The following is a 13759-nucleotide window of genomic DNA, read 5'->3' as shown; positions in this document are numbered from 1 at the left end:
TATAAGGAAAAAAGTGAAAGTTATTAAGTTTGCTTTTTTAAATACAATTTTACTTACTATCCATTGCTACAGAACACGAAGATATTCCAACACATCCTTCCTGACTTGTTACAACACATTTCCATTCACCTTCATCACAATTTTCGGATGGCTTAATTTCGATCATATAAACTCCTAGACCATCTTCGATTAGTTTGTATTTATCGTTGGCTTCAACGCGTCCCTCCTTATTGTACCAGGCTACAGTTTTTGGCCATGGAGGAACGACAACTATTGACAAAAAAGAAGAAGAATATCAATATTTTTGTTTAATGGAATGAATATAGAAGTTTTGGGAATGTAAGCTTCTTCAAGACTCAAAGTATTACTCTTGGTAGTATGTAGATTAAATGGAAACAGGAAATATATACTTTGAACGAGCTTCAACAAAACTTAGAGAGCTAAACAAACTAGAAGAATATCCTAAGCTAATAGGTACAAGAATTCGAACTCAATTCTACAACATATTTTGAACGGTCTTCAAAACATTAAAGTAATTTGTGTAGTGATTGAAGCACATGGAAGAATGGATTTTTGTTTAATGCTTCATTACATCTTTCAATCTCTTGAAGATCTCAAAGAATGGGCAGGTTCAGACAACATTAGGGACTTCATTTGCAGTCAACTTCATTCTTTGAACGTAAATTTTGACCAAGGCAACTAGTTTTTCAAGTGTCATGAATTTCAAATTCAGAACTTTACTTCGCAAACCACTACTTTATGTTCATTGTACAAAAACTAGCGAAAACATTATTGTCAGGCAAGCTACAAGTTCATCGCGATTTGTATTTTGTATTGTAACGAAATATTACTTATTTCTTTTCCGAATTGACAAGGAAACCATTTACAGAAAACATTAAATAAAGTTGTGCAGAAAATAAATATATCATAGAGTAATAAAGTTCAGCTTTCAGTTGAATGGAAAAGCATGATCAACTGTCATTTTGATACAAGCAAGTCCACTTCTATTAAAATGACTGAATAGTTATGGAGATTTTTCTTGACTAACTTTTCAGACAACTTTTCATTAAAGTTGCCCTAATTGGAAGGTAATTTTTTGGCAGCTGGCCAATCAGAGGCTAGAAACTTGACTTCCTTTCAAGTCCTTTATGGCGTCTGGACTTTGCCCAATGTTTACTTTGGTGCATGTATCAAATATAGTGGGAAGGAGGATACCCCTAAAAATAAGATATGGGCTTCATATATTATGGACAATTGTCACTGCTAAACGTCACATTTTTTTGACTTTTAGAAACAGTTTGATGTGAAGATGGTCCCTGAACTTGTTCAATGAGCGATGAGAAATTTCACCACTTGACCCAGTTTTCTTCTTTTTATATTAAAATGGATATCCACGATATTCTTGACAAAGAATTTCTTTTGGTGAGTCACGATGACAGCTTTCATAATTGTCATAACTCTCGTATTTATTAATAATTGTTTAGAGAGAAGCATCAGAAATAATAACACTTGCACAAAAACATTATCTGAAAAGTACATTTCACAAAAAATATCCCTCTACCCTATTATTCCGAAAATGTCCCTCAATATTGGGCATGTCCGCTTGAAACATAAACAGAACATTCGAAATTAAATGTCAATTGATCTCTTTTGAGATCCCAATTTCACCACTTGCTCTTTAAAATCCACACATAATTAAGAGGACTCTTAAATTTAAGAGAGAAACAATCAAATTTCCCTCTCTTTGAACCATAAAATGTATATTAAACATGACCTATCCAATGTGTACGTCAACACTTTCGAGAATCTGAAGTTCAAGATTTCAAGAAAAATGCTCGAAGTGATTAAAATACTTTGGCAACAGATCAAAAATTTTGCTGTTCTTTCTCAACTCACCTTGACAGCCGAGAATTATTGTGTCACCGATGCGTACCGATGTTCCACGCAATTCGTTTGTAAATATCGGAGGCGGTGCATTATTTTGAACGCTGCAAAGAAAAAAATTGTTCATGTTGGTTTTATTTTGGAGAATTTTTAAAACTTACCTATCTGCAGGCTTTAGTGATCCCTCACGACTGCCCCTACCAACGACATGAACCTTTGAACTCGAATATGTCTTACCCATACAATTGACCGCCTCACAAGTATACGTTCCCAGTGAGGTGGGATCGTCGGGATTGGCAGTGAGTGCGAAAACATCGCCAGCCTTAATTTCCTTCGAGTCTTTAAACCACCTCAATACCGGCGTCGGTATACCGACAACTTTACACTCAAGTGAAACAGTTCCCTGATCGGTGAGCACTGCTCGTAGTTCTTCGATAAATTCTGGTGACTTATAAGCCTTCGGAACGAGGACATTTAGATGGGCTATGCAAGAGTTTCGACCCCCCAAATTCTCTGCCATAACCATCCACTGACCTCCATCCTCCAGAATTACCGGAGTTATTTCGACGCAATAGAACGATCCTTCGTTTATTTGCTTAATTCGATCGTTTTCACAGATTCGACGATCATTTCGATACCAAGTTATCTGTGGAAATATTATTTACGAAACTTATGCAAAAACTAGCCTAAGGAGAATATGTCGCCAAAGTGGGGAATAACAACACACAAAAAACGTCACTTACCTTGACATCAGTTGAGCTGCGAATCTCAACGAGCAGCCTTGTTCGGGTTCCTACTTTGACAGATAGATCGCCCAGGCGACGTAAAAATATCGGTGGATCATCGCCTGTCGATCTATCTTCGACAATTAACTCGACGTCTTTGCGTATGACATTGCCCGCTTTGGTGCGAGCGTAGAGCGTATAGTGACCAGCGTCTTCGCGTTGGACATGCTCAACGGCTAACTGAACAGCGTTGCTGGTCTGTGTTATGCGGAAACGATCAGAATTCTCAATCGGTAATTCACCACGACTCCTGAAAATGCAAAAGAGAATCATATGAAAGCTTTTCGATGATACTCAAAGGGAAATTTTATTCGAAGATGGGGAAATTTGTTTACTACGAATATAACTGAAGTTTATGTGTATTTCTATTTGAGAAAACGTCAGAGCTGCGCAGCTGGAATCACCATGCCCCAAAGCATCTGTTGGCGGCGGCGCTGCAACTGTCAATGGCGTACGTTCATTTTCACATACCTATTTCGTTTCTTGTTTGATTATTTTAAGACTTTCAAAGGCTTTCAACATCCTCTCTTATGTTAAACAATATTTCGTGTGTTCAAGTAGTCTTGTTATGTTAAATGTATAAAGTTTGTTGATGATAGTTTAAATGATGGTGCAATATTAATGTACACGGAAATTAATTATAGATTCGACAGTTCGTGCTAGAATGTTTGAAAGCCTTAATTGACATCTTGTAGCTATTAGGAAATATGTTTTGGGTGGTAAATCATTTCTAAAGTGTAGATTTTAGTTTAAACAAAAAGTCATAAAGTAGTTCATAAAACGTGATGAAATAATTAAGTACTCGTATATTTGATTAAGAATAGACTTTCCTTATTTTTATTAGCATTCCATTAAAAAATTACATTATGCAAGTGTAATTTTTGTCATTGACATTTTGATCATTGCTTTGAGGGTGCGTTCACAATAAAATTCCAAAGTAGTCAAAAGCTGAGACTTTTGACAGTAATTAATTTGAAATGAAAATAATTTTGCTTCAAATCTTCAAAATAAAATAAATCATTTTGAATACTGTCATAAGTGATGTCATAAAACCAGCTGCCTTAAATTTCCCAGACATATTAATTGAAAGACTGTCTCGAGGCCAATATTACTAACTTAATATTTTGTCAATTGTCTTACCGCCGCGCCGTGCGTCTGTTTGCTTTCTATTTTGAATGAAAGGTATTTATTTCGTAAAAAATGGTGTCTGACGTGCCTGCTTTGTGCCGCAGTCACCGCCCATTTTTCACATTCCTACAATCGAAATTCGTGCCAACTATATTTTCTTAGTTGAAGTTGGCGCCATCTAATCCGAATTAATTCAAAAACAAAACAAAAATTGTGACGTCAAACATTTGTCAAATATGTTCAACTGGTCTGGAATAATTAATCAATTTTTTCTGAAATGATTCCATAAAATATTTAAAAATGTGTCTAGTTTTATTTTTGACAGCGACATAAAATAGGCGGTAGTTATAGTGGCCAAATCAAAAAATAGCTTTTAAGTGAAAACTGCTGACATAAAGTCATGTTTGATTGCAAGGTCTGGTAACGGGAACGCACCCAATAAAATGTGTTGCACTGCACATGAGATGATATTCTGGATTCTGAATTTATTTTTGACAGTTCACACTTAAAATGTTTTTCAATACTAAATTGTGTGTTATTTCAATTATTTTAATCCTTGTGCTTCATGATCGAGTAATCAGCAACAAGGTTCTAAGTGTTTTATATGACAAACATTGTCCACTTGATAGTGTAGTCTTGGGGTAAGGCAAAGTTATATGGATTGATAAGATACAAACGTCAAAATATTCTGTTATTGATATTTGAAAATATAACATTAGTATATTTAACACAAAAAGAATTTGACAGCCCTTAGCTGTCAATTATATCAAACTTGAATGAATAAAAGTACTTTTTATAGACTTTAATGTAAAAATTTCTTCGCTCTTCTAACGTAAGTTTGTGTAATTATTTCGAAACCCAATAGCTAACTTTTTTTGGTACAACATAACCCAATTTGTCTGCCCTACATACCTTTTGTTTTGATTTGTTTTGTTGCAATTCATTTCCGTCAACAATTTCCGATAAAAAACACTTCGATCTCATTCTACAGATCGACAAAGTCCACTAAAAGATCTACATTGTGTCTTTTACATGAAATTCCAACAGCAGTTTTAATACACTTGGCAATCGTTTAACACAAATAATTATAATTTATCGATCGATTGATTCTAGTAAAGTGGTTGCCATTGCACTGTGTGTAAACGTCTCACTTGCCACTGCCATCGAAGATCTATTTTTAAATCTTAGAAATAATATAAATTAACTTTCAGGTATAGTCTATGTCCACTTCCACTGGCACTACCAGTGCCACCACCATCAAGCCCGATCATTAGGGCGTGAAAACATACATAAATTCATTCACATTGAAAATTGATTTGGCACAAAAATGACAAACTTCAAACTAGAACTTTGTAATAATTTTGATATAAATAACGTCTAGTCTAACGAGACGTGTATATAAGAGAGCTATATGAAGTGATCTTGTCAGGGTTTGTTAGGATAGGTTAAGAGTGATTTATAAATATACCCTTGGCTCGTAGTCATAACAAATCGTTGGAGATACTATTAGAACTGTTGTGTATAATTTTAAACTTTTATATAAAGTTTGTGTTTTGGTTTCAATGAAGTGACAGTTGAAATTCAACTTGGAAAAAGATAAGTATAAACGGGGTGTAAACGACATAAATGAACCTGGTGTTTTGAGTTTAATGCTTTCCAAAATATGTTAATATTTTGACAACTCTCAACGTTATTGTTGATCTTACTTAATAACTACACATTTGTAGAGTTGAAGGAAGTATAAAATTCGCAAATATCTTAATTTTTTAGATTTATAAGTATTACCCGTGGATCGTTGGTTTGTGTTTAGGTGTGTTTTTTTACAGATACTGGCTTTTGAGAGGAATTGACAAATCTTCTAAAATTAATTATTGTCCTAAAAAGTTCTTCCGAAAAAAAAACTGTTCGTCCTCTTGATCTTTGAAATTAATCGATCCCTCTCTCTACTGTTGCGCCACCTATGTAAGAAATGCATAATATATTATTTATTAAATTATCTGATTAGCTGTCAAACTAATTTAGATGACGTTTGATGTTTTAGATATCATACAAATATTTGACATTGTTATTGGATGAACGTTCAAAGTGGCAACGAAAAATTGTATAATTGGATCAAAAGCGACTGTTGCCTGTTAGTGGTTGCTGCAATTCTTGCATGTCATCAGATAGGTCATTGTTATATTTTATTACAATATAACATAAACTTCCTTCGTTATTTACCTTCAAAACGTTAAACAACCAAAATCTTAAAAGACTTGTTCCTACTTTTCTGTTATTTCTTGACTAATTTATTCACCCAAGAAATGAATACAAGTCAATGGCAACAGAAGTTACTGCCATTCTGAGCTTATGTAGACATAAATAAAAAAGAATTCATTTTAATGTCATATGTTTTCAACAAGACCGTTCAAATCATAATTATTGTGTATAGATCAATAATGAGGCTTTCTATTGGTATAATAAATCAAAACAGTAAATAATCTACATGTATTTTGAATTCAAATCTGCTGAAAATCTAAACATATTTTAAAATTAAATTTAACAGATTGAAATTCAACTTGGAAAAAGATAAGTATAAACGGGGTGTAAACGACATAAATGAACCTGGTGTTTTGAGTTTAATGCTTTCCAAAATATGTTAATATTTTGACAACTCTCAACGTTATTGTTGATCTTACTTAATAACTACACATTTGTAGAGTTGAAGGAAGTATAAAATTAGCAAATATCTTAATTTTTTAGATTTATAAGTATTACCCGTGGATCGTTGGTTTGTGTTTAGGTGTGTTTTTTTACAGATACTGGCTTTTGAGAGGAATTGACAAATCTTCTAAAATTAATTATTGTCCTAAAAAGTTCTTCCGAAAAAAAAACTGTTCGTCCTCTTGATCTTTGAAATTAATCGATCCCTCTCTCTACTGTTGCGCCACCTATGTAAGAAATGCATAATATATTATTTATTAAATTATCTGATTAGCTGTCAAACTAATTTAGATGACGTTTGATGTTTTAGATATCATACAAATATTTGACATTGTTATTGGATGAACGTTCAAAGTGGCAACGAAAAATTGTATAATTGGATCAAAAGCGACTGTTGCCTGTTAGTGGTTGCTGCAATTCTTGCATGTCATCAGATAGGTCATTGTTATATTTTATTACAATATAACATAAACTTCCTTCGTTATTTACCTTCAAAACGTTAAACAACCAAAATCTTAAAAGACTTGTTCCTACTTTTCTGTTATTTCTTGACTAATTTATTCACCCAAGAAATGAATACAAGTCAATGGCAACAGAAGTTACTGCCATTCTGAGCTTATGTAGACATAAATAAAAAAGAATTCATTTTAATGTCATATGTTTTCAACAAGACCGTTCAAATCATAATTATTGTGTATAGATCAATAATGAGGCTTTCTATTGGTATAATAAATCAAAACAGTAAATAATCTACATGTATTTTGAATTCAAATCTGCTGAAAATCTAAACATATTTTAAAATTAAATTTAACAGATTTAAATTTATAAATGTCTGTGTTGAAAGTTGGACTCTATTGGCTGCGTTCAGACAGAAAGGGTATCCGGATACCTTTTTGTTAGTCTTTTACGTGTAAAATAACAGCTGAGATGTCAAAAAAAGAATCCAATGGTATCCAAGAACTTCTGGGGTATGTAGGTATCTGACAGAACAGCTGACTCAACACATGGTTGAATTTCAAGAAACTTGAAAATGTATTTCAGTTTTTGTATTTGTTGGTAAACAAAAAGATATAAATAGTCATAATATTTCTCGTTTCTGTTAGGATAGTTTTCTATTAAACGTAAATCCTTTAAAACCGGAGATTTCACAAGTAAATTTTTAATCGTATAGAATTCCAATTGAGCTAATAGGAACTTTAACATAGATTACAGATTAAGGTTATCTCTTATTTATTAAATTGTTACGCACATTTCAATTCATAATTGTCCAATCAGTTGAATTATCCATCAAATGTTTTATCTTACAACAATTTTCACTTCGAAGCTTAAATGTTTCACTGCTTTCTGTCAACAACTGAAAGTTATTTTTATTTTGTGACAGCTGAAAATCCACCTATCCAAGATACCCTACCCAACACGAGATTGAACGCAGCCATGAGACAGCTCATATTTTAAAATGTCTGCCCCACTTTCCTGTCTCTTTTTAATCATCAAGTGAGGCCTAGATAAAATAATGACATGTCAAAATGCAATTTTAAAACCGTTAGCAGATACCAGCTCAATTTTAATCTGTCAATTTGATAAATGATGTGACTTGTTATTTACAACATAACGCATAAAATATATTGTTTCAAAATGCTATGTCTTTAAATGAGTATTTATGGGTAAATTCAGATTTCCTTGAAACATTTTTGTGACGCAAGGACCACAACATTATTTATCGTTGTATTGGTTTAACTTCGTTCAGGTGTTAAAAAGTGATGTAGTTGTCAAATTATAAGTTTACCTTTTTTTCAAATATTATTATCGTGCAAAGGGGGATAAATAGGCCGAAAAATCTAGATTTATAGATTTGATTTTAAGCCAAAAATAAATCAATTTATTTTGCTCACGGAATGAAAAACAGAGAAATTTGTTTTTTGACAGATCTAGATTGCAAATAAATTGATTTATTTTACCCATCCAAAACAAAAAAAAAGTATTTACTGCCACGATTATTCTACTCGAAAGCTCAAAAATCCTCCACCAAAATTTGACAGGTATTAAAAGTAAATAGAGTGAAAGCTAAAAATTGATGAAACCTTTTTGAACCCATTGACGTGTTTTCTTCTCTCTCTTTAAATCACAAATATCACCGTGAAACTCCTGTATTCATAGTCATTTTAAATACGAGTCATCAAAGAATCCTTCGATAAATTTATATCTTTTATGCTGACTGAAAACTTGTGTGCCTGAAACGAATTTCATCAACCATTTTGTTTTTATTATCTCGTTATTTGAGGAACTGTCACTTTTGAAGCTGTCATGTTTTGTAATTTCCCAAAAAAATAAAACAATACTCGCCTCAACAATGCATTGGAATTGTTAAAGTAAACAAAATCGATTTATAACTTCAAAAATTGAATTCTAGAATTTATCGAAGACATTCAACCGCAACTGTAATAATATTTCTTACGGAACACAATTTTAAATAAATTCTATATTCTATGGAAATGTTCATCTATTTTCTTCTTATAGAATTTCGCAATTTAATTTAAAATCTTTGACAAGATACAAAATAACATTAAAAGTCTTATCCATTGTTCAATATATTTTAGAAAATTCAATAAAAGTAAAACAAACAAAATGAAATGTCAAAATAAGCTTTCCCCCATGTTCAAGAAACAAAACATTTATTATTTTTGTTTTAAACATTTATCACAGGATGCTACCCTTGAACTAGTTCAGTCAAAGAAACAAAAAAAAAAAAAAACAAGAAAAAAAACACCTCCCCCGGAAAATGACATCATTTCTTCATTTTGAAAGGTTGTTGAAAGAAATCTTAAAATAAATTAATAATATTAGAATTTTAAAAAGTTCTTCACGTTCCTAACTAATTCCTATATTTGTTTGACACATGTTGTATATGTGTGGATGTTTTCAAAAATATTTTTGTTGCTGATAAATTCAACTAAAAACCAACTCAAGCTAAAAATGTCAGAAAATATTTAAATTTTAAACACTCCGAAAAAACAAACATAGAAAAACGTCATCGACGACGTATTTTATTTACCTTTTTCGATAAACTGATCCCGTCGAAGACAATGTACCGTTATGTTTATGTTCGTTGCATTTGCAACATTTCGAACAACCATTGCCCATTATTTGTTTCCGTTTCCTTTTTTTTCAAACACAATTTTTATGTAATTTTCTGTGTTACTTTAAAACCATTAACGTATTCTAAAAAACACTCATTTCATTAGACCACTTTCTTTAAAAAACTGATGGACTAATTGGTTTCTTTTTTCACAGATATCTATAAAACTTCTCGCACATCCTAAATTACTGGAAGAAAAAACAGAATTGAATTTGAAAAATTTATGAGATGACGGAAATGCTCTGCATTATTTTCACTGTAAAAAAATTATTATACGAATTCCAACGTCTAACCGAATGATTACAACCGACGGACGCGAGGGCGCATTTGTAAACATTTAGATCCTAAAAATTTCATCTTTAATCCCAATGGGATCAGGCAAAAATTCCGCCGTTTAATAGACAAATTCTATTTTAAGATAATTTTGCACTAATTTAACGCATTTCATTCTCACTTTCGAAAACAAAACAAAGAACTTTAAAAAAAATTCCAAAAAAGACGTCATCGTCATATTCAATTATGTAAGAGAGACTTTTTATCAAGGCGACATTTTTTTAGACCAATTAGTGAACTTGCAATCTTCTTTTCACTGCAAAACAAAAATATATTTCACAATCAAACATTATTTTTTTTGTTATAATATTTTCTAAGCATAAGAAAGAAAGATTTTTCTTTTTCTAAATTTAGATATAGCACAAAAGTGAAACCCTGCAAATATATTCACGCGCGTTGGACATCAACGTATATGTACATAAGTCGACCGTGTATACGTCAAAAAGATTTGATTGATTTTTAGACCTTTCATCAGGCGAATAAAAAACACAATTTTTTCAAACTTACAACAACACTTTTGTGACAAAAACTATATAATATATTTTAAGAACAAAGGACTATTCGGGGGGTCTTGGAACACGCAACACTAAATTTGAATTTCTAACGCTCGCGCCGATCGTCAAAGTTGGACTATTTCGGCGGGTGGATTAAGAAAATTAGAAAAACACCCAACTAGAAGGGAAATTTTCAAAAAAATGTAAGCTCTCAAAAAGAAATTTTTATGATTCGGAGAAAGCATCTCCGAATTCGGAGAATGGCCAATTCTCGTTTTTTGACGCTCTTTTTTCAGCTGTGAGAAATTTTTGAACTGCGAATATTCATTTTTGAAATCAAAAATCTCAAGTTATTTGGAAGAGTTTTGAAAACATTCTCTTAATTTTTTTCGTCGAAAACACGTGCTCTGTCTGTTTTTTGACATTTCATTTTTCTCTTTTTCTGTCTCTCTCTCTCTCTCTCTCTTTCGATCACTTACCATTCAAATTTAAGCGGGAGAATCTCCGGATCATCGGGGCAATCGATCTTGACAAAAAATGTAGCCCGTTCGTTGGGAATGCATTTGACCAGGGAACTGGAGTTTTCACTGAAAGTAAGTTGTATCGGTGGTGAAGATGATGACGTTAATGTTGCTGCTGGTACTATAGCTGATGTTGATTCCTTTTGAGATTCTAGAAATAGACAAAATTTAAGTGGATCGCATTAGAAAAAGTATGCGGAAGTATTCATGTTTTTGAAAAAAGAAAAAGAAGTAAGAAAATAAGTATTTTGGCAGATAAATCCGTATCCGCTCCACTTTCGTATTGAAAATCATTTTTGAAATTGTAGGCTTTTTGAAGAAAAAATGATCATTTTTATGACCAAGATTCCTTGGCAAAATGTTAACGTTCGTGCTGTCAAATATATATTCGGAGAAAATAATTGGAAATCCGATTTTGGAAGTTTTAGAAAGAATCAATCTATGAAATCTAGGACAAATTGAAATGATAACAAAATCATAGATCCTATTTGACAGTTAATTATTACAGTTTTCATGAATATGGCGGTTCTTTCTTGTGTCACATTTTTAAATTCAGTTGTTTTTGACTGTCAACTATAATTATGAAGCCTGCAAAGTACTTTTTTTTTAGTTTTTAAATAAGTATATCAACATCGTTTCGTCTACTGTAAAAGAATACACAGCGTTTTGTGATCCTTGACATTTGTCAAAATTTTAAATCTGCTCAAAAAAATGTCCAAGAAACTTAAAAGAGAGTAAAAGTAAAAAGAAAATATTGATCCCACATTATGATATTTGATAAAAGGTTGCACGTGACAAAAATTGACGTTTATGATATTTTGCGAAACTGCTTTTGAATTTATTAAACTCTGGTATCAAAATTGCTTCAAAATTTTTCGAATTCTAACTGACATCTTAAAGCAACACAAAAGTTGCACCTGTCAAAACACCCTCAGAATGCAAAATGGCGAACCACATATTGACATCCCTCAAGTTTAATTTTGATGGAACTTATGTGAAAGACTAACGTTTCTCAAAACTGCGAACAGAAGTTCTTCAAAACATACCCTATATTTTCGCCACCGGTACCAGATGATCCGCCCGGTTTTGTTGTTCGATACAGACGATCTTACAAAAGTGACAAGTCAACAATCAAAAGATGACTAATACCTTTCGCGACGGCGAGTAATTCAAAATTATACTACATAATTTTAAACATATGGTTGAAAATTACATAAAGTGTTTAGAAAATAAATAATTTCGGTTGAATGGTATATTTTCATAGGGGCAATTTGTTTAAATAATATATTTTCACCTACTACACATATTCGAATATTTTTTGAAAAAGTTATTTAAAGACATTGGACCGTGGTGGTGCGACAAATGAATTGCACTCACTATATTAAAACTCGTCTACGTTCAATTAATTTTTTGATTGAGTGGATGGTCTTAATGGTTTCGTTTTTTTTAATGTTGATAAATTTGTTTATTCGTTGATCTTAACGTGAATGTCAAAAAATAAAACTATTTAAAAATATCGTCGTCAGAGTTTTTTTAATATTTCATTATATTTTATTTTCAAGACCGTGTGAATTATATGTATTTTTAAATTGAAAAAAAAAAATGTCCAGTCGTCTACTAAATTATAATCTATAAAGAATTTCTAGCAATTGTGAAATTTGGACCCATCACAGTTCGTCAAAGAAAATGATTTATGTAGAACATAAGGTGGAATAAAACATAATGTAAACAACATACAGCGTGTAAACATTAAGCAGATTGTAAAAACATGTTTTTTACGTATTGTATAACGTTTTTATGTTTTTTTATAGATCAGCTGAATACTGTATGTGAAAACCAATTTTGAAATGAACCAACTCAATAAACTGCAGAAACTATGAAAAATAGAGGGTAACCCACATTGTAATTGAGTTAACCCAATGGAAAATTAAGTTTGACAGGAGCTGTCAGATTAGTGTCAATAAAAGGAAAAAGGAAAAAAAGAAGAATAAACAGTTTTAATTTTCGAACAATATTTTAAAAGTAATACAAGATTGGCATAAAAGATTTTGAAGATAATTTTCACAGTGATCCTAAAAAGACTTTCTTAATTCAGCTAATATTAGACAACTTTGAACGTATTCTTATGGGAACACTTTTAGGGTTTCTTTTATTCCCTCCCAAAATTTAAGGGATTGATCGAAGGTTAGACAATTTTCTAGTATTTGATTTTTTAGTTGCCAACAAAAGGCAACTTTATTGACTGGAAAGTAAGTCGGGACCATAAAATCCGTCGAATGTGTTGCGGCAATGGAGATTTTGCCATTGACGTACGAAAATGATTAGAGTGATCAAAAACACTCTAAAAAAGATATATCTATTTTGGTTTTCAAACAAATGGGTTTTGGATTGTAATGCTTACGAAGGATGTAAATCATTATATATAGAGCGTTTTTGGGGTTGGTTACGTTGTACTAGGCCTGTTTAATTTCTTAAACCCAGTGTGTACTGAGCAATTTCAGAACATTTTATAGAGCTGATAAAAGCATTAAAAAAAGGCTTTCAAAATAAGTTCCAAGTTCGTTTCCGTTTTTTTCTAAACAAAATTTACATTCGATTAAAAGGAAACAAAACTGCAAATTTTAAGAAAAAGTAGATTTTTGAGTGCATCGATAACACACCTTGAACTGGACGTAACTAAACTAGAGCAAACAAACCTTATCAGAATGAGTTCGGAGCACCATGTTATTGAACATGTCTATTATTGACAACTGATATTAATGGACCTTCTGGAGT

At 31.9% G+C, this 13759-nt stretch overlaps 1 protein-coding gene and 1 long non-coding RNA gene across 7 annotated transcripts in view; one reads left to right on the top strand and one right to left on the bottom strand.

Annotated features, from left to right (window-relative positions):
* The window catches only part of LOC129949301 (uncharacterized), a 43352-nt gene extending 33528 nt beyond the window's left edge, over window positions 1–9824 (top strand). The window contains exon 2 of the long non-coding RNA XR_008782021.1: window positions 9792–9824. This is a non-coding gene — a long non-coding RNA (uncharacterized LOC129949301). The remainder of the gene's footprint in view (window positions 1–9791) is intronic.
* The window catches only part of LOC129949298 (muscle M-line assembly protein unc-89), a 111604-nt gene that overhangs the window by 87795 nt on the left and 10050 nt on the right, over window positions 1–13759 (bottom strand). For 5 of the 6 annotated variants that reach the window (XM_056060676.1, XM_056060677.1, XM_056060673.1 and 2 more), the window contains exons 3-7: window positions 10943–11135; window positions 2628–2919; window positions 2046–2530; window positions 1897–1988; window positions 58–270 (exon numbers count right to left, since the gene is read on the bottom strand). In XM_056060676.1, coding sequence (XP_055916651.1) covers window positions 58–270; window positions 1897–1988; window positions 2046–2530; window positions 2628–2919; window positions 10943–11135 — 1275 coding nt within the window. Of the gene's footprint in view, window positions 1–57; window positions 271–1896; window positions 1989–2045; window positions 2531–2627; window positions 2920–9552; window positions 9825–10476; window positions 10571–10942; window positions 11136–13759 lie in introns of those variants that run through there. The other variant, XM_056060674.1, reaches the window with a different exon arrangement.

This window comes from Eupeodes corollae, chromosome 3, assembly GCF_945859685.1.
Source record: "Eupeodes corollae chromosome 3, idEupCoro1.1, whole genome shotgun sequence".
Classification (NCBI taxonomy): Eukaryota; Metazoa; Arthropoda; class Insecta; order Diptera; family Syrphidae; genus Eupeodes; species Eupeodes corollae.
Note: the sequence above shows the minus strand (reverse complement) of the source record. Positions and strands in the feature narration are given on the sequence as shown.